This window comes from Gopherus evgoodei, chromosome 2 (assembly GCF_007399415.2).
Source record: "Gopherus evgoodei ecotype Sinaloan lineage chromosome 2, rGopEvg1_v1.p, whole genome shotgun sequence".
In the NCBI taxonomy this organism is placed as follows: domain Eukaryota; kingdom Metazoa; phylum Chordata; order Testudines; family Testudinidae; genus Gopherus; species Gopherus evgoodei.
The window spans coordinates 262,386,755-262,408,968 of NC_044323.1; the positions used below are offsets into that span (position 1 = coordinate 262,386,755).

The window sequence follows — 22,214 nt, forward strand, 5'->3', positions numbered from 1 at the left end:
AGCCGCCCCTGACCAACGATCGTCCAATTAGAGAACAGAAACAATATCACCTAAGTGATCAGTCAGATATGCAAATAATTAATACCACGGAGCAAATACACAACCTTCAGAATGAACCACAGGCTAAAATTTGCTTGCAGAAACTATCAGTTGAACAATTGTGAATAATGAACACATTTGTTGAAAAACAGGTCCTGGTTGTGGGTAATTCAAGAATAGCGAAAAAGGCTAAACTTATTTGGTAAACTCCTCCCAACGAAAGCTGTACTTTGCACTAACACCTGTGTACCTGTGGGGCAGGCTCTGATGCAGTTTGTTCAGGGCCCATCAGTAACTGATTACCGCCTGGTGGACCAGTCAGCCGGCAAGTGCTTTTTCTTCTTGTCTCAGTGCCCACACATGCACGCACCTACCCCGTGCCCCTGGAGATATGTGCAGGGGAATGCCCGGCTCCAGCTTCCCCGTGGAAAACCCTAGGTGAGGCGCACGCACTGTCCAGGGAGCGCCAGTGCCCATCCCGTGGAGCATCCTCTTCAGCCCAGCCCCTGGGGCGCCCTGGCCAACGGGGCTTTAGCAGAAGTGAAGTGTTCGGCGGGGCGGGGCGGGGCGGGAGACGTAACCGGTCCCCAAAGCGCAGCGGGCGCCTGTGGTCTGCGGGAACAGCGCGTGTCTAGTCTCACCTCAGCGTGCAGGAGCTCGGTGCCCAGCTCGTGTTTTCCCTGTCGGTAGGGGAGGGGGACGAAGGGAGCCGACCCCTTCCCCTACGGAGGGCAGAGAGCAGCTCCCACGATTGAAGCCTCCCGCGCCCCGGAGGCTGCTGTTTGCAGGCGGACCTGTCCGTGGAAGCCGCCAGTGTCCGTCAACCCCGACGGACAAACTCCCACCCCCCACCTCCGCCAGCCTTGGAAAGCCCCTCCCTCGCCCCCTCCTCCCCTGCCACCTCCCGCAGCCCGTCAGTCTGAGCCGAGCGCGGCTCCGAGAGCGACAACGGCGGCGGCACCGCACAGCAACGGCGGGGAGAGCGAGCGCCCCCCTCCCTCCCTGCTTCCCCCACCCCCGCCTCCCTCTTCCTCCTCCTCCTCCTCCTCCTCGCTGCCTCTCACTCGCCCGAGCTCCCTCTGCCCCTCGTTCCCGGTCCCTCGCTCGCCCTCGCCCTTCTCATTTGACTGCGCCTGGCGAGGCGTCCAGCGGCTCCTCCATGAGCCCCGGCGCCTGATCTGTCACCCCGGCCCGCAGCCCTCTCCTCCCGCACGTGGAGCCAGGCAGGAGGAGCGGCAGCATGTCCCGAAGGAAACAGAGCAAACCCAGGCAGATCAAACGTAAGTTTCCTGAGGGGGGCTCCCTCTGACAGACTTTTATTTCTGGCCTTCTGGGGAGAGGGCAGAGTCCCGGGTATGGGCGGAAGGGTTAAACTTCGCCAAAGAGGCTTGAGGGTAGAGCGGGAAGGGCAGGGATGAAAGAAAAGCTCCTTTGATGTAGTCCGAGCAGCTCCCTCACTACTGAGCACCTACTCCTGCCTCACCCTTCCCCTTAAAACCCCCTCACTCAGTCTGGGAACCGACCACTTCTGTATGTTAAAGTTGAGCTAATTTAGGAGACCAGTGCGAACTAGTTTACAAGTAAGTATGCGAGGGATCAAGTACAGCTGGGGGGTGGGTGGGGAATCCATGCCAGGCTAAGGCTGCCGAAATCCCAGAGCATCGCGAAGAAACAGAAAGTGCGTGTAAGAAAAGTTCCAGCAAAGGGAGCAGTAGGGAAAGGATCCTCCGAGCTGCACAACTCAATACTAACCGTCCCTGGGCAGTGCTGATTTAGTCATCTTTCGGGGCTCTTCCTCGCCTCGCTTAGGTTTGCATTATGCAAAGCTTTGCACCTCCCTGTAAGATTTGGTTTGCATAAAAAAAACATTTGCAGATAGTCGCCTTTGTTGTTTTCAGAAGTGCAACACTTTTGAAGGGGAAATGTTTTTGTTTTGGTTAGAAACCAGGTGTATTGGTGGGTCGTAGTCAAAAATCTTCTCCCTAATAGTATCCATAGTTCACTTTTCCTGCCTGGAACACAGATGAGCTGTGATCTCAACTTCGTAAACTTTTCTGTGCTTCAAATTATTCAAACGAACAATCCTAACGGTCGGTACTCGAAGAAGTGCAAAGGCGTTTCAAAACAGATACAATAAACTATTTTGTTTTAAAATCAGCACCACTGAGCTGATACAACTTCATTGATGTCTATATCCTAGAACTACTTTAAAACTAACCATCATGTGACTTGGAGAGGATCCTTTAATAGGATTTTTCTCATTGATTTCTGACTTCAAAATGCTATGACTAGCTCAATTCTGGTGCAGTTTTTAAATTGATGAATTGGTTTAGCAAACAAGAAAATGAGCTGCAGGTTGAAAAAAGATTGGTCACTGTAAAACCTTTGGACTGTGTTGGTAGGACATCCCTGCTTAGTAGAAATTACTTTTTAACTATCTTTTAATTTAGAAAATAAAATAGCAGCATGTTCCTGATTAAGTTTTATGTTTACTAAAGTTAGTATGTAATAATAAATGATTGCAACTTTTACGTTTTGTAAAGCATTTTAAATCCTTCATTTTTCAAGGAACTTTTTAATTACTTTGGGTTTTGATATTCTTAAATAAACATGTTATTTGCTTTTAAACCTATACATTTTTATCTAATATGCATTAATCTATTAGTGTAGTTAATATTATAAAACAGTATATGATATGGGATATGATTATAAAAGTTATTAGTTGGAAAGGCTTTCTAGTGCATGACTGGTGTCTTGACTGTTTATGAATTATCAACATTACTGATTGTATGACACAAAGACTGTCTGATTCTATTTTTTGCATACTTTATATTCCCAATTAGCTAGGTTACTTTTGGTAATGTCCACTTCATAATGGCAGATAAATGCTTGGATACAAATTAAGGATTATGTACTTCTGATATAGATCACAAAGCATTTTTATGGCTTCCCTAATATGGCATTATTAAATGTTAACCCAAATGCTTTTGTTTTTTTTAAAAAGTGACATCTAATGGTTTGTGTACATGAATGTATATAAATATATAAGAATAAATATAAACACACTTAACATATATGTGGAAATGGGTAGATTACACTGTACATTTGTGTGTGTCGTCTGATTTTTAAGAACTTTATTTTTCCATTAAAGTTATCATGCAAATTAGACTGTAATTTTATATTGTCAGAAGCAAAACAAGATCATCAGAGTTGGAGGACACATTATATTCATAGCACTTCCTGCTGATGGCTTTTGGGGTTGTGTGTTCCTTAGCTAGTTTTAAAGTAATTTTTGTTCAGGCCAATCAGGCAGTGTCCTGTACAGAGATTTCGATTAGTATTTGACCAACCATAAGTAATGTTTTCTCAGACTTTGAGAAGTTTATTCTGATAAGAAGCATCCTTTATGAAAATGTGTTTGAGATTTTATTATTCAAGCAATATAGTATTTTAGACATAATATTTTGAAGTTAACTTTTCTTCTGCAGATATTGGAACACAAAAAATGGAGTTGAAAATGCTGACCATAACAATTGTCAGTAAAAATAATGGAATTACTAATGACAAGTCTAGACCACCTCTTTTAAGTTTGAAAACTCTTCAATTTGCAATAAAACTACATTTTGCTGATAAAGCATGTACAATTTAGAATCTCTATGACAAGTAAAAAGTCAGCTTACACTAGAAACTCTGAAGACAGAGGACAAAAAAGGTTGTTGGGCACAGTTTTTTTCTTTTACTGCACACAGTTTCCTGCTATCTAAAATTGTGATTTATGCAGTATTTTAATATTTTGCTTATTCTTTCCCCTTGGGTGCTCTCTGGGCAGCGATAAAAAGGCGACGCTGAAAGAGCACCATTAATTTGCTCTGATGACTGGCCAGATAAGGGGAGATAATGGGAAAGATAAGCGGAGAAGATATACCATCAGAAACCCGATTATTACCATTAAAATTCCAGCCCAGCAATCTGCAGAAGCCTGATAATTCCTTCTCCGTTTCCACCACTTTGGATGATAAGGCAAAAAATAGTCACTCAGTGTTCCTTGATTAGACTGCCTGGGTTTCCTGATAATACTGTGATAAATTATGTATTTTGCCCCCATGTTTTGTCCCAAAAATTCAGATTTTTTTTCTTTTCCAGGCCTATATTTTTCACCCCCCTCTAAAAAAAACCCCTCTCTCAGAAGCTATTATTGTAATACTAGTTTGATAAAAAGCACTGATAGGATAGGAGGTGTTTTGTATGGAAGCCCCATATCAATGTTATCAGCCCATCTCACTGCACCAGCTGCTAGCTGTTGTTGTTTTTAGCCTTATCACCTCCTGCCAATATGCCAATAAATTGCCCAGATTGTTCTCCATTCTGTGGCTGTGCTGCAAAATTTATGACAGAAATGATGATTTTTTTACTAATGCATTTCTTTATGATTAGCAAATGTGTTGTGTCTGCATTTTTATTGTTATTTTCTTGTTCTTCATGCAGTTGACTGTGGTCTAGTAATTTACTGACCTGTATGTCCCCAACTTCAGTCACACTTAAGTACAGTGGTTTATGGATTGGGGGAGGGGTGTTGGCTGATTCATTTTTTTTCAAATGAAGTTCTGTTACCTAAATACTTGACTAAAATTCCTAAAGAACTTTTACAAAGACAGTCTTCTCTGAGATATTAATGGAATAGTTTCTCATACAACTTTTGGTTTGGTTCTTAATTTGTTTAGTATAGCATAAAGATTGTTAGGTACAGTCAGATTGTGGGAAAATATGGCAAAGTGTTTATGAAACCTGGGTTACGAAGAAAAAGAATTCTCATGAACAGTCAAGTTGAAAATTAAATATGCCACATAAATGTTTTGAAAGTAAAATGCTTCTTGTCAGGAAAAGTCTGGTTAGCAATTCACCATATCAGGCTTTCCTGAAGAAGTTTGAATTGATTTACAATGAAGAAATTATCTGTACAGTATTTGAGGTCTTATTCCAAGCTATTTCATATACTTTATGCAATGTATGAAAATTATAAGGAGAGAACTCTAACACTGGATTATTTTAAGTCCCTCCGTGCTTTATTGCACTGTTTCCTACCATACATACTATGAGCTTATTAAAAATGTTGGTTTAAAATTAGCCATTTTTTATAATGTCGATGATAGTATTGTTTAAAATATTATCTTTAATTTTAACCTAATGTGGATTGTATAACATTAACAAGAGACATGGTTCTTTTCTGAACTGTCTTTTCAATTTCTGTTGTGTTTTTTTTAGCAGGGTACTAGATATTTCAGGTATCCAGTGAAAATGTCCATTATATAATTAGTTACTAAGACCATTAGCAAAGGAAGAATGAGAGAGAATCTGTGTTTTAGTATATTGATGGCTTTTTCACCATGCTAAGTTAAATACCTTTTGCATATTTCACCTGCCATATACTCAAACAAGTTTCTCTCTCTCTCAAACAAAACCACCACTGACTGTCTTTTGATCTTAAGGAAATTGTTGTTTTAAAGCAGCAAGTACAAGGACTGCCCTCTGTTTAAAAATGTTGCTATAAAAGTATGTTTCCCACAGCAGATATATGATCAACGTTTTATATTTGTGACATATCTTTTTGTTTGCCTTTAGGACAAAGTAATGACTAGTGTAGTTCTGCAGTTAAACATTTACAGAATTAAATCTGCAGTATTGTAGTGCAAAATAAAATTCATCATTTACGTAGTTATGTTTGGAAGTTTTTATAAATCAAAACAACAATGCATGCAATAGTATTTATTTATGAAAATGGATAATTATACAGCTTTAGTTGTTTTTTCAGAAGCTGACTACATATGAGAAGACTAAAATGTTTTATTTTGTTTAGCTCCTTGGAAATGTGTAGAAAAAGCTACTGATTAGAAGTTCATAAATCATTCAGTAGAGTTTTCTAAGTTTAAATAGAGGCACTAATACAGACACAAATACACCAGTGTTCAGATGCAGTAGGCTTGTTTGTAAGCATTTGAGTTTAGAAGTGGAATTCAGAAGTGAAATTCTCTTTCTGAATAAAATTGCAAAGTAAAATAAAATATTACCTTTCGATATCTTTAAAGGGCTCACTGTCTAAAAATAGGATGGTAAAAATGTGTTAGAATCCTCACCACTTTAAAAATAGACTTTTTTAAATTTAATGAGAGAGTTTAACTTTGTACTCGTCTTTAAATCATTCTGTAGCATCATAAAGGTGCTTCAGATGTTTTAATTCAATTATAGCAGAGCTCTAGGTAAGCAGCTGCCTATATCCTTTGAGTATGAAACTATGATGGTGATTTTTAAGTTTTTGTAAGACAGAGTACCAGTTCCTTGCAAACTATTGATCTTTATGTTGCAAGATATATATAGCATACGTTAATACAGAATATATGTGTGCAGTCATGTATTAAAGACATATAAATGTTATATAATTCAACTGTGAGAGAAAGTAATGCAATTAGATAATTTGCTCCTAATTTTTCGTCTCTACTAATTCATACTTTTGTTAGATGTGTAATAGCTAATGCTAAGATTCATGCAGAATTCTGTGTAATGAAGTGAGGAGGAAAGAATACCATCCATCAGTAGTACCAGTTATTTTCCATTAAACATAAAGTGTACTTTATCAATAGTACAAAGATAGCTTGCTAATGAAGAAACTTGGTGTATTGTGTTTTAAAAGAAAAAGGCTTGATTCTTTTAAATGAAGAATTTTGTGTTTCTAGTTTTGAAAAGAAAAAACATAGATATGGAAGTTTTCTGATGGGGACCTCAAATTGTGTTTACACCTCAAATTAAGGTTAAGTGGAATTACTGTAAAACAAATACGTAGTTGCAGTTACTATAAATAGAGCCTATTTTTTAAAAAAATGGGCAATGCCAGTATTGCTCTTTGGTTTGGATAGTTCTTCCTGGAAGGACTTCTGTTCCACACTAGTGGCTTTCACCTGTATATTTTTATTATTTTTCCCTATTCAACTGAGAAAATAAACAGATTCCCCTCTTGAAAAATGTACATAGAAAATTGTAACTTAAAATCTTATAACCTTTATCTTACCTTCTGAAGAATATAGTCTGTTTAGATTTTCTGTAAGTCTTACACTGTATTCTTGAAGGAACGTTTTTTTATAGGTCATATTAAAGGTATCAGTATATAGCATTTTGAATAATTTATATTGTAATTGTTGAAGTTCATTATTTATTTTGGATATAGGAGAAAATATACAATTAAATTGGTGGGTTTGAATGTGGAATTACTGTGCTCAAGAAAGGGACATAGCTCTTTGAAGGTATTAGCATAAAGACAGCGTATTTGTTTATTATGTTTCAAAATCTGCCACTAGTATCTCTGCCACAGGTAACAATTGACTTTTCAGGCTTCAAGTTAATAGCCTTGTCTCTTGCTTGTAGGGATCAATATTAGTATTAATTAATCACCATTATCAGCCCTAGAATCTGGTTCTATTTGTTGTTACATCAGCAAAATATCAATATAGAAAGTGGACTCTCTGATCGTCATGGCAACTTCATCTCTTGGGTCAAAGAAAGTTTATCTTATCTGTGCATGGAGAGTGGCAAACTGTTTAGGGATCTAGTTTGAACTCTAAGAACATTGATTTAGTTTTTGTTTGTGAATAGAGGCTGAATTCCAATCACAAGGGATAGGTAAGATTTAAATATTAATGCCCAAAGGCTTGTCTGAGAGGGTGGCATACCATTACTGCCAGATTATCTTTTTGATATGACTTAAAGGTAGAGAAGGAGAATTGTGTAGTCAGGATTATTTAAAACTCAATAATTTGTGCATTTGACAAATATATTTTAAATGAAAGTATGATAATTGTATTGCATTTACATGGCAATATTACTTCTTGCATGTGATCTCACAGTCAGGGATTCCTCCACTTATGCAGAGAGCAGTACAGAGTTAGCTCAGGAATGTGTGGGATAGGGAAATATCGTATTATTTATTCCCTGGTAAGAGATTAAAACAAACAAAAAAAATGGCTGAGAAGACTAGGAGGGTTGATTTCATTGCTGTTTACTCCTGAAATAATGACAAGCACACAAAAATCAGGGGCAATCTGAATACTACAGCCTAATCAGTTATAGTTACCCTTGGAGACTGATGAACTGATAAAAGTATTTCATGAGGCTGTAATGACAAAATATTACTGCTATTGTTTTGTTGTACACCATACAGTGTTAATAGATCACTTTCAAATGTCCATGTCTTTGTCTGAGGAATCAGATTTGAGAATTTTGAATATCTGTTATATGCTGGACAGTTTTAAAGACATGAAAATCATAATATATGTAGTCTTGGCTGAAGTATAAACACACTTTCTATACTAATTATTCTTAAATGTGTATGTGTATTCAGGTGTATGCTGTCTATAGTGTCTTAATACATGTATTTTAAGCATAGATTCAAGGTGTCAGTGCTATAATTACCAAGTCATTATGCAGATAGTATTTTTCTAATTTTATTTTCCTGAAGGTGAGGAATAACAAAGTTTCCATGTCATATCAAAGAGTGAAGCTGCCAGTCCATAATATACTCATTTGGGAACACCAAAATATACTCAAGCTACTTTAATATACATGCAGTAGCAAAGAGGCGTTCTTGTGGAAAAAAACACTAGCATAATACTTACACTGTAAAAGGAATCACTTCTTGGTATTGACAGCTCTCATTGATTATTTAGTTTTATCTAATGCTTTGAAAGGGTAATGCCATCATGCATTGGTAACAATTCCAGATGGTTGTCACAGTAGATGTTTCCTTGTAAGGGATTTAGTCTATTGTAAAGCAAACATTCAATATGTAATTTTGAGTTATATATACAGTGCTTTGAAATACTCTATTTGATGTAGGGATATTTACAAAAAAGATGATTTTTTTAATAAGTTAACAGTTTTAAAAATCAGCAAAAAACACCCCTCCTATCTTCCTATTAGATATATTGAATGAACTCTGTTGTGGTTATGGATCCATCTTCTCCTTATTTTGCAGTTGGTCCGGACTTTCCATGTTGAGAGTAAAGGTTACACAGGTTGCCGTCCTTTCTTACTATTGTCATCTTTTATTCTGAAGAGTCATATAGCATTTCTAAATATGCAGAAGTAGGGAGACTGTATCTTTATTAGTAATCCTGTACACAGCTTTGCACATGAAAGTTGCTATGTCTTTTATGTTTATGCAATTAGTCAAGAAGAAAAATATTTGTGGACATATTCTCTCTTTAATTACACCCAAGTAATCCCATCATTGCAAGTGTGTAAATAAAGGTGGAGTGTGGCCCCAAACTTTCATATTATTGAATTACCAGTTGATAGTTTTATAGAGCTTCCTCTTTTAAAATAAGGGAACATTAAATTAATAGATCTCCAATGTGAATACAACTAGTAATGAAATATCTAGACTAACACCGGATTAGCGGTGAGTTATTTGCATTTTTTCTTCATAAATTCTTCTAATACATTATTTGCTGCACTCACAGAGATGAGTTAGAGTGATGTTACTTTGTACTACCAGACAACTAGACTTACAGCTTTCAGCCTGTGATTAGCTGATATAATTATGTGTCAAAGGCTGATTTTAGTGTACTTAGTCTTTTTACCTAAAAAGAAAAGAAAAGAAAACACACACAAAAAATGCAGTGTAATAAAATACTGCATCACTTTCAAAGTTATTTATTTTGGTTTCCTCTATGTCTAACCTTTTCTGAAATTGACAGTATTATTCTAATTATAAACCTTAAAGAATAGGTCTTGCAGACTCTTATGTATGTTCTTAACTTCATGAACATGAATAGTCCTATTCACTACAATGCACATTGTAGTACATAAGTGTTCACAGGATTGGGGCCTAAATAACACATGCAGTGATATATGTTAAGGAGTTCAGAGTTTGGTGCTTACAAAATTCATTGAACACAATGAGGAGCTTGCTTGAATAAAGTGCTTTCCAATGTACACACACGATTTTCATGGCACAGATTTTCTCTTTCTGTCACAAGTGTCATGCTTTACAGCCTTTATTTTTCATAGTTGAGGTATGCTTTTTATGTGACAAAATTATATGGAGAAATTTTATATTGCCTTTTAAGAGCATATTGGCATTTATTATAGAAATGTGAATTTTAACAACAGTAAAATGAATTACAGAGTACAGTACTGTACACTTTATAGGCCAAAGTATAACAGAAAAAATCTTTACAAATATTTATTGTAAAGAATATATTTTGAAATTCAATAAACTTGTAAATACTTTCTTTAAAATACATGGAGATGTTTATTTAGGAAGAGAGGAAATTTTCTAGGGAGTGATTTTAATCTCACTTATGCTGGTGTAACTCTACTGGCTTCAATGGAGTTATTCCCGATTTACACCTTTGTAAATGAGTTCAGAATGAGGACTCTACAACTTTATATTTGACTACTGTTCCATTGGAGGGGAGGGAAAAACAAAGTTTAAAGATTAATGTTTACATTAATGTAATAGCATCAAAAAAGTGTACTCGCTTTGCAGTTCTTTAGCTTCATGTGATAATGTAAATATTCTTTCAGATTTATTGAGTCCTAATATTTAATTTTTATTTCCAAACTTTTGATTCAGGCTTTATATTAAGCAGCTATGCAAATTGCTACTCTGAAACATTTTTGGGGACTTAAACTAGGTCATATGTGTACACAGGTACTTTTTACAGCATTTCACAAAGGCAGTGAGGCACCTAAAATTGATATACTATCAAACAAGATCCTGATCCTATACTCATTGAGGTAAGCTGCAAAATTCCTATGGCACAGGACAAATCCAAAACTACAAAAGAGTTTAAAAAGCAATTTCCCCCTTTTACTTCTCCCCTCCTCCATCAAAATATTCAACTAACAAATGTAGAGAAATAAACTTACAATTTTTCTTGGCAACTGGAATACTTTTATTTTGAAAACTCTAAATTGGGTTGATATTATGAACATTTTTTCAGTTAACTGTACTTTGGCCCCTTTGTCCAGTTTATTCTAGTTGAGATGGACACTCTGAATGCTTCTTGTAGCAGTGTGTGGTGGTGTTTTGTGTGCCCTTACTCATGTGAATAACCTGTATTTACATAGCAGTCCTATTTGAATGGGATTGTTTATATGAGTAAGGATAGATTATCCAAGAGAGTAAGGGTTACAGGATTAGGCTCTTGGTTTGAAAATAACTTTAATTTACAAACAAGACTTAATGTTTTATCAAGGCTTTATTTTTTTATTTAGAAAGCTCTCTTTGATAGTTATTCCAAAACAGGTATGGAATTTCAGTGAGTGCTGACCAATTTGAGTATTGAGAGAAACCTCATATGTTTGAGTTATTTTGAAAATCTATTAGTTAGTTGCTAAAAATATAAGTCCATTCCTTAATAATGTGCATCTTGGACAAACAGGCGCATATTTTGCCATCAAGTTGCTTAAGCTTCTGAAGTCAGGGCTACAACTGGGTCAGATGATAAGATGAGCACAACAGAAAAACGAAGAGCGCCTCTGATAAAAACGGATTGATTGATGTCTGGCTTCCCCACCATCACAAGCAGTTGACAGTTAGTTTGGGATCAGATGATTTGGCTTTTGCGATAGAAGATGGGGCCTACTAGGCAAGTCTGAAGGACAAAAAGGTCGGTTTCTGTGTAGTGTCAGGCAAGGCTGGGCTGCCAAAGGGTGGAGCATTGGATTATGTTCTTTAGTTCTATGACTTAACTTTTCATGGTCCATTGAAAGGTGAAATAATCTGGTCAATGCCAGTACAGGTAAAAAGGATGGGGGAAGAAACCCTCCCTAAACTTACTAAAAAAGTGAATTTACAGTAAAAATATTAATTTTTAATTGTAATATTTACTTACAACTCAAGTTACTTATATAGCTTATAAGCTTTCTGGTAGAGAACACTCCTTACTTTATATCTAGCACTAGGGCTTCAATAAAGGAAATTCTCTTATATAAGTACAGTAAAGGAATATAATGTGATATAGAAAAAACCTGGGTCTTAGCTTTTGATACACTTACCCATGTTCAGTGGGCTATTATGTACTATATATCTTTGACAAGATAAAAAAGTTAATTACTATAGTACACTTTTAAAATTTTAATAAAAAAAGTAAAATGTAATTTCTGTGAATTAACAAGGGAATACTATCATTGATACTTTACTACAGCACTAAGAACTATGAAATTCATAGGCTAAATATATAATTTCTACGCAGAACACATTACAATTAGCAATCAAAGTGTAATAGGCACAACAGAAGAACTGGGAACATGAAAATCTTAGTAACTTTCAAAATTTAAAGGTTTTCTCAGTGTTAACCAAGAAAAGTTGTACCACTCTCTCACAACTGGAATCAGGACAGCTTGGATTTGAATTTAGATTTTGGACAGTTTGATACTCTCTTGAAATCCTTTATGGTATGTTGCTTTTTTTTGAGTTTTAAGGGTCAGATCTCCAAAGGACAGTTGGGTCTCAGCTAATGCTGCTGGCTTAATATCAGTAAGATGAATTCTGCAAGGTGCTGTACTGCTGATAGTATAACTGGAATGCAATATGAAAGAACCTGTAGTATAACGTGGAGTGCTACCATAATAAGTGATCATTGTAAGTGAACTGGTGATCATTTGAACTGTGATTAGTTATACTTCAAGAAAGGTTGTTTTTAATTTAAAGATTACTGTTTAATCTGTAGGGACCCGATTCATTAAAAAAAAAAAAAGGCTTGTGTAGGAATTTCACAATGTTATCATGGATCTTTTTGCACAGGAGTTGAAGTATATGTTGGGTGCATGATTCAAAAACTAAGGTTCTGGACTTACAGAAATGTGTGAGTAGAGATTTTAGGCAGGACTACAGTAGTGTGTAAGAGCATCCTCCATGTTTGTCAAGAGCATGACAGATCACATTAGAATCTGGGTTTCTGTGGATTTTTATACACTGTTCTGGTGTCTCCTACAGCAGCATTACAAATAGTGGTCAGAAGCAAATTTTTACAGACCATACATACTTGCAGGTATGTTACAGATTCATAAGTATGTTTATCTGAATATGTTGTACAATAAAGTAATTCGATTGTCATACAGTAAATCAGTTGCTGTTGTAAATATATCTTTTTCTTTAATTATTTCAAAAATAATTATATACTTCATAAATCTTATCAAGGGACTTTTTTTTTTCTTTCTTGAAAGCATGTTTTTCATATCTGACTAGGGAGAGTGCCCTGCCTTACTTTGCCTCTGTTAGAGTTGTACACCTCTAGGGTGTGTAATTGAGAGTCATCTAATTATACACAGAGGAAAATCAGGGTTGACGAGTTTTAAAAAAAAAAGTCATGCAGCCAAAATAATCAAGATCAGCATTCTTATAAATGGAAAGTAACAATCAGCTACTTAGACCAACTAGACTGTGTAATTTTATGATTAGTTTTACAGCTTAGGAAATCTCATTTAAGTGGGAGTGTACGTTGAGGATGTTATAACTGGACTGATTAGCCTGACATTCACTTGACGTTCTTTGACTGTTAGATTAGAAATTTTCACTGTCAGGAAAGAAGAACATTGGGCTTCAGGTAAAGAATATTTGTGACAAAGCTTTTGGGAGGTTTTTTCCCCATAGGAGTGATTATCAGTCATAAAATTCTCTTGGGAGGTATAATAGCTCCTGCAGTGTAGAACAAAGGTGAAAACAAACACTGAATATTTGGGGTCTTATTCTTTTCTCACTTACACTGGTGTAAATTAAGATTAACTCTGTTGAAGTCAGTGGCATTATATCAGTGTAAAACTGGTGTAATAAAGGAATCAGACCCTCTGTGCCCTCATTCACCATTTTTGGGAAATTAAAGCCCATTTGTACACTTTCAAATATTTCTTGCAAGAATGCATAGTAATTTTTGGTACAATTAGAGTATTTCAAATACATGGCTTAAATTCAGTTTTGGCTTAGTGCTCAGTTAAAAATAAAAAGTATTTTATATTCGCACAAGTGGTCCTAGACTTTTCCAAAGTATTTTCTGTCCTTTATGGTGCTGAATTATATATGCATTCAATTGTGCTAGTATTTAGGGGTGTTAACTCAGTTTTTCAAGATAACTGCTGCTATCTAAGCACATCTTTATTATTAAAATATTTATTTATTAAAACAGTAACATTGAAAAATTTTTTACAGTCAATTTGGTGGCCTCTATCCAGTTCCCAATGGACAGATGTTCATATTTCAAAAATACTACTGTGCAGATGGCGCTATCTGGCATCTTTCTTTAGTCTTCACTTTTATTATCATTCTCATATTAAAAGGCAAACAAATCATGGTTTCTAAATAGACTTAAGAACTTTTCATAAATATTCTTGAATTACCACCAGCATCCTTATAATAGATAACGTTAGAGAGAATTTTCGGGTTCAGAATAAACAGACTGATAATCTATCAATATAGTAATAGAGGATATAGATATAAATGGGGAAACTTTAGGTCTAGTTTTTTTTAAAGTGATCCATAATTTTGAGTGCTTTCGTTTCTGGAGGCCCGTAATTAGATTCCTAGAGCCTAATTTTATGAGGTTGTAGCTGCAATTGAAGTCAGTTGAAACTCTGGCTATAAATGTCATAATCAAGGCAACACAGCTAATCTATGGCGCAACTAGGAATAGAACTCAGATGTTTTGATGCCCATTCTTATGGTTTAGCCACAATGTGATCCTTCTCTCTTTCAAAAAGATTCTCAAATATTTGTTGTAAAGGAATTATATCTCTTGGATTTTAATGTCTGGTCAAAATAGCCCATCTGTAGTTAGTAAGTTTCTCTCTTTCACTACTAAAACACTTACTGATATACTTCACTGTAGCTCAGGCTCTTATTTTAAAGTAAGATCACAAATAGAGGGATGTTGCCGTCTGCAGTGGTAGCTCTGTATTTTCAACATATGCAATGTCTATTTTATTAACCTTCTATTAAACGATGTGGTGTTTGGTCTTGGAAATAGTCTGTGTCTTAAATTTCAGTGTTGTGCTATTTTAGGTTCTGTCATACAAAGATAAGTTTATCTCTTTTAGGTTTTTATCCTAAATTCTGAAATTTTGATCTGGTGTGCCAAAAACAGTTCATCTTTCATACAAATCAGATATTTTACATACTGAGTGATTTTAAGATGTCTGTCATATATTTATCCAGATTATTATATCAAATCAGATTTTCCTTTTGTTGAAACATTTGGCCCTGAGCCAAATATGTTGCTCTTTTTTACACTGTTGAGGATGCTGTGTCCTTGAAATTAATCCAATAATTTCTTCTCTATAACTGGCTTAAATTGTATATTGGAGTTGAAAGCAGTGGTGGGAGTAAAAATGTAAACCCACAAAGAAAACATACATGTAATAGAAAAATGAAGGCCTTAATTTATAAATATCGCTATTCACCTTTTTACTCATAGAAGTGATACGTAGCATGACTACAACTGAAGCATTTTTATTTTCTTTGAATTAACTTTAAAAGGAATGAACACATAGATGAAATAGAATTGGCATGAAGGGAAAGTTGTACAAAGAAATAAATGATGACATTTGCTCTGAACCTCTTGAAAAATGCAGTTTAGAGTTTAATAAAAATAAAATGTGTTTATAAGAGCCGAGTTCTCACACAGCAGAAGGCTTTCATGAGAGCTGGTCGAATTATTCACTGAATAAATTTCTCAAGAAATTTAACCTATTTTTTTGGCTGTGAATTAGACACAAATAGGTCCTGAGGATTATGACTTTGCTTGTCATTTGTGCAAACAAATTTTATGAATTGAGTATTTTGAGCTATTCACAGTTTGTGAGCTATTAAGTATATTTGGTCACTTAAGTTACGAGGTAATTTTATGTTTCATGACTGGATGATTTAAACAGTATTAAACAGTATGAATGCCTGAACAAATCACTGGCCGTTTGATCCCCTCACAGAGAGAGAAAGTAAAGGAGAGGAAAGAGAGGAGAGAGAGAGGATAGGAGATCAATGGACATAGGAAATTCTAGGATATCTTAATACTTTTCCTTTTCTCTCTCTAACAAGAAACAACATTACGTTTGTACCCCAAATCTAAAATTGCACGAGTAGAAAAAGATATATTCACCATATTTATTGATGGTTAGCAGATTTTACATTCAAGTTTCTTTTGACACTTGTACAGAAAATCACTGCAGTTGTGTTCAAAGTGGTATTAGCAAAGGTTGCAGTCATCTACAGTGTCATTGTCTCTTATTTGATTAATTATCTCAGTTCCAGGGCTCTGGCCAGAGGGTTTGAGGAGCTTCTGTTTGAAGTGTTCTCCAATCCATGTAACAAATACATTATATATTTGCCAAATATGTGGATTGATTAATTGATCTCCAGTTTGTCACGCTACTACAAACTATTCACTATAGTAATTTTAAGCATACTCAATGGTAAAGTATTGTACATGATAAAAAGTCATACATTTGTAATGTAGTGCATTATATTGTTGGTAATTATTGTTTGGATACATACCTTTATCTGATCATATGTTTCTTCATAGCTCCCTGTTGTATGGGATAGTGGAACTCTGCACGCTAAATGAAAGGACGTGCTTTAAAAATACCAAGAGTTATATGTGTATGTCCTCACACAATGAGAGGAGAACTTGTCCCAACATCTGTGAAAATTTTACAAGTTATATTACATACAGTAGTGGTGTGATCCTTTACTCTTTCAAGGCCACTTCTGTTTGTTTATTTTTCTTTTTTGTTTTAAACATCAGTGGGAGGGTTATATATCCTCTGCCTATGGAGCAATCACCATCCTAGTATGTACACACGGAGTTTGGTTTTTGTATTGTATTTCTTTGTTTTGGCTAGCTTTCGGTGTGAAATGTGTGTGGGCATGGGTGTGTGTTTGTGTGTTTTCCCCCTTATTATTTGGTTGATAATAACAATGATACGTAGCTCTTGTACAGCACATTTCCTGAAGTGGATCAAAAAGCCCGTTTACAAAGGAGCTCGCTATCTATCATGTTGCTGATGAGGAAACAGAGACACAGAGAGGATAAGTGACTTGCTCAAGGTCACCCAGGAGCTCCGTGGCAGAACTGGGAAATAGGAACCAGGTCTTCTGGATCCCATTCCCAACTACTGTAGAGGCAACCCATAGTACTGTATATTTACTGACAGTACCAGCTATTTTTGGTATATTACTGATTTTTTTTGCTTGTGAAAATGGTGCTTTATTAAGAAGTAGGAAAGCAAGATCTCTGTCCTTTGGACCATATAATCATAATAGAGGATAGCCAAAATCAGGAAAATATAAACCTTTAACTTTTGAACAAAACACTGTGCTGCAAGACTCGTTAGGACAGGTTATTAGGACTACAGCATTAATGTTACCCGCTACAGTGGATACAGAAACAGAAGCCTTATATTTCCCTTCTAGGATTGGGACCCTATTTTATAATTTTTCTTTAGTTGTACAATGCAAGATGTACATTGGGTTTAATTTTTCTAAGTAATTTATTACATCCTTTTCTTAGAAAAATATTTTCAGTAGCAAAACTTGCACTTGTGAAGGCCATGATTTCACCTTCAGTGTTTTGTTACTAGTGGTAATTCACCTGGATTTTGTAGGGCCAGCTGTTGGTGAAGGGATTCTCCTTTGATAACGAATAACAAGTGATACTTGAGCTATATCCATTTCGTCTTGAAAGATGACTTGCAAAGAAAAATGGGGTTGTACCCTTTTTTTAGCTTGTTAGTGATTTATGAAAAAGGTCTAAAAGATGGTGGTAGTTTTGTTCTATATTATGTTTTCTTCCTGTTTGATGTTACTTTACAGCAGAAATTCAGGTCTGGACTACCCTAGAACTCTGTGGACAAATGGAGAATTGTGATGTCACAAAAATTTGGTAGCATAAGGAGAGCAATTGCTAGGGGAAAGAGTTCTTTAGACTCTGTATAGGACTGGTGTGAATTGGTTGGATTTATACTGATTTATACCTGCTGAGGTTTTTCTGAAGGATTTGTTTAACACCTATTTAACTTTGTTAATGATTCAACATCTCTACTCATTAAAGTAAGGGTTGAGATAGCTCTTAAACTGCATCTGAAACTCTCAAGAAATCTTTCTGCAAAACTAAGAGAGATCAGTTTGACATTCCTGATATTCTCAGGTAACAAACAAGCAGGTTAAAAAAATGTCCAAGCCCTCTTTGTACAACATAAAGAAGCGAAAAACACACAACCCAATTTTTAAAAAGTCTGTTCAGGTCACCTTTAGTACATTTAGAAGCCAGTAATAAGTTTTATTGAAATCAGAGTGAATTCTCCAAATACACTTTAATAGGCTTGAATTGAGACTTTGAAAAGGTCAGAGCAGAATGCAGGAGGTTAAAATGCTGAACAATGACCTGAACAGAGAGTTGTTGTGTCTCTGGATCCCAGACATACTTTATTAGGACAACCCAGCTGGTTTGCTATTTCTATCTCCTCATTATCAACACGCTTATGGTATGGCCTCTTCCCCCTCACTTCCATTGCCAAGAATTTGGCAGAGACACCAAGTGAGGAGGTCAGAGACTGACTGAGGGGAAAAAATGAAGCTAAGACTGCAGCAGAGAGAGCCCAGTGGGTAAAAAACTAACAGAGGTTTGCTATTTTATTTTATGGAGACTACCAGCATAGTTTTTCTTTGGAGAGCAGTGATTACAACTCTGTATAATTAGTCACTAAACAACTGACACATAGGGCCTGATTCTCCTCTCACAAAGGTATAGAGTAAGAATAACAACACTGAAATCAGTGGACTTACATTGGTTTTATGAGTGTAAATGAGAAGAGATTCAGGCCTGTAGTTTTTCATCTCTTTTGGCATTTTTACTTATTTGAAGATGAAGAAATTTTGAAATTTTAGTTTCTTTTCATGGAAAAAATAAAGATTAATGGATGGGAGCAGCATACTAGTGAAGCGGTATATGTGTTAGATTTGGCTGTCTACGGCTAAATGGAGAAAGGGGAAAAACCAACAACAACCCTACATCCAGCAATATTCAAAGGAAGGAAGTGGGAGGGGAAAAAAGACCTTCTCACACTATTTCCATAGTTTCCATTTCAAAATACATGTATCAGATTTTATGACAGACACATAATCTACATCTACAGTATGTGGTTCTATCATTGGTAATAGTGAAACCTATTGCATGCTAGCACTGATAAACAAGAAAATAATCCCATATTCACATGTCCAAAATACTATAAAAACACAAGCAAACAAAAGCTTTCATTTTCTGTAAATGATCTGTTTCTTCAGGATGATATTTAGTTTCTCCCTTCAGTAAGATATGGATTATCTCAAACTAGATAATACTATATTGAAAAAAATCTTTTTAAAAATTTTCTCATACTGACAACCCCCTTACTCTTTCACATAATAACAATGTGTCTGAAGAGAAAAGCATGCTAATTTCGGCAGGCTCGATCCTTTAGCTGTTATGTGTGCCTAACTTTCATAGAAATACATATGGGTTATGCATTCACAAAGAACTGCAGGATTGGGTCTCAAATTCTCAGAAGGCTTTAAGACAGATTCTTAAATATTAATGTTGCATTAGCATTATATTCTATCCTACTTATATGAATACATAATTATACATAATTATTCATAACTTATTATACATCTGATGTTAGTGGTTTTATTCTGAATTTATATCATAACCATTCTAATTAGAAGCAGAATTTGGACCTGTATTACAATTAAAGCTCTAAGGGCCAGATATTGTCCTGGGTCTCTGGATGAAACTCCCTTTGGCATCAAGATTTGTCATACAATTTAAGGACTATCTGTGACCCTAAATATAGGAGTAGTGTGTTAGGAGGATAATGCAACATTCCTAAGAGGCCTTGATCCTCCAAAATCCTAGATTACATGGTAAAGTACAGTAATATTATCCTGGATGACACCTTGCTATTAATTTGTACTAAGTGCTAACAGCATTGATAGGACAAGAACACCCTGGTACATGTGGGAAGGAAAAGTGAGGATTTTTTTAAAAAGGAGAAGAAATATTTCGCTGAAAGAATACAGTAAAAGAGACAAAATTCCTCTCACTGGTAAATGTGGGTACCTGTTTAATTGAACAACATGAACACAAAAGCAGAGTGAAGATAATAGACAAAAGAGAAAGAAAGGATTCACTCTGTGCTGGGATTAGAACCTGGGGCTTTCCAGAGGTGAAGAATAGTTTATAGTTAAAGAATTTATTCCAGCAGAGAAAGGGAGAACATTTTGGTTGAAGCTATACCTGTAAAGCTAATATTCCTGTATTCATTTTTAATTTTAAAAGTTCCATTTATGCTGTTATTTTTATACTATTCACAGTAAACTCATGACATTTCTGCCCTCTCACAACAGATGCCTAACAATGAAACAGCTTCCATTAAGAAGCAGAACATCAGCCTCTGGCATCTCATTCTGTTGTTCCATCTTTTTTGCTAGGGAGAATTCATTTGTTTCTTAATTAAGAAAAACACCAATAGCATGAAAAATCTGCTTATGGTACCTGAATGGTAATTAGGTGAAAGGTAAAAAAGAAACACTCACATACATTCCAGTAGCAGCTAAAATGAACTAGAGCTGATAAAAATGAACTAAACTACCCTTGCATAAATCGAGGCTGAGGGAAGTGTACAGTCATTATGGCTAAGACAATATGCAAACTATCTTCAAAGAAATCAAATTGCTAGAGTGTTTTCATTTGCATGTATTAACTATTAACATAATGAGGAGAAGTGACATTGGACCCGGATTGTGTGTCTGTTCGGATTGATAACTCTACTGCATCTGCAAACAGGCGCCCAAAAATCACACTAGTAGTCAGATCAATGTTGAACTCTGAAGTGTGTGTTTGTGTGTGTTTATCTGGAGTCCTGAACAAACCTGCTGGGGTGTTGAATGCAAGCCATCTATTTTTGATGGTGATCCTCTGCTAGAGGCACATACTTTGCTTTAAAGGTACAGATCTCAATTTTGAACTTTTTCATCATGGATAGTGTCAGCTATAAAGAAGGAAGGCTAGTACAGATTCCGAGTTGTTGAATATTATTGAATTATTAAAGAGTTTATGCAACAGTTATTCAGCTGTGTTTTTGCTTTCAAGAATGTCCTGTTATATGAAAATAGCTTAATAAAACTATCAAACAGTATGCTTATGAAGAAGGGAAAAGCTCAGTTGAACTCTGACTTTTGGGATCATCAATTACATGGTATTTTACACAATTACTTGGACCATATTCAACAGGGTGTGTAATTACAGTACTTTGTCATGTGTTTAGCTACTATCAAGTTGTTTAGATATTGATATGACGGTGCCATATAAGAACCTAGATGGACCCTGTGTATTATTCTCCTGGGGGGTAGAAAGTACATCTTCTTAAAATCTACAAAAACAGTTTTTGTACTTTTTAATGAAAGCATATTAAATACATACAGTTTTCTCCATGTTTTTCATGTGTCTTTTCTTTGAAAGGTTTGTTTCAACCAGTTATTATTTATACTTGTAGCTCAAAATTATTAGAAGAAAAATATTTTTGGGAGAGAGCATGTATTAGTGAAAAGGAGATTGGAAACAGTAACAGAAATTCTCCAGAAAATTCAGATAATTTGATAATTGGATTGCTGAGGAGAGAAGAATCATTATGCATTGTATAAATACACTGAGTGTATACTCATGGAATGTTTTCTGTACATTTTATCCTGTGCTGTTTTTGTGCTTTGGAACCAATAACAAAGTGGTGATTATCTTTGCTTTCTTAAAAAAAGGCCATATTTGATTTCCATCTGTGAATGTAAGCAGTCTTTCCAGAGGGCAAAAGGGATTTTCCCCATGGCTATTCTTGATTGCTGTGTGCATCTGTTCATTAATGTAAACCCAGCACTCAAACTGCAGTGTGAGCTTGAAGCCTGTAAGAATTTGTGTTTGTGAAAGGAGTATACCTAAGGCAGCCTGATGGTGAAAGTTAAATTTGTAGAACATCTGTGTAACTCGGTGATTCTCAGAACTTTTTTTTCGCGGACCACTTGAAAATTGCTGAGGGTCTTGGATGATCTTTCCAAATGTTGTTTGTAACATTAGCTAACTATTGTAAAGTGCTTTGGATAAAAG

At 35.7% G+C, this 22,214-nt stretch overlaps 1 protein-coding gene across 3 annotated transcripts in view; it reads left to right on the plus strand.

The window, feature by feature from the left end:
• The first annotated feature begins 1,059 nt into the window (after positions 1 to 1,059).
• The window catches only part of ZFPM2 (zinc finger protein, FOG family member 2), a 492,640-nt gene continuing 471,485 nt past the window's right edge, over positions 1,060 to 22,214 (plus strand). For all 3 annotated transcript variants that reach the window (XM_030553692.1, XM_030553694.1, XM_030553693.1), the window contains exon 1: positions 1,060 to 1,319. In XM_030553692.1, the coding sequence (XP_030409552.1) occupies positions 1,280 to 1,319 (40 nt within the window). In that variant the 5' untranslated portion in view covers positions 1,060 to 1,279. The remainder of the gene's footprint in view (positions 1,320 to 22,214) is intronic.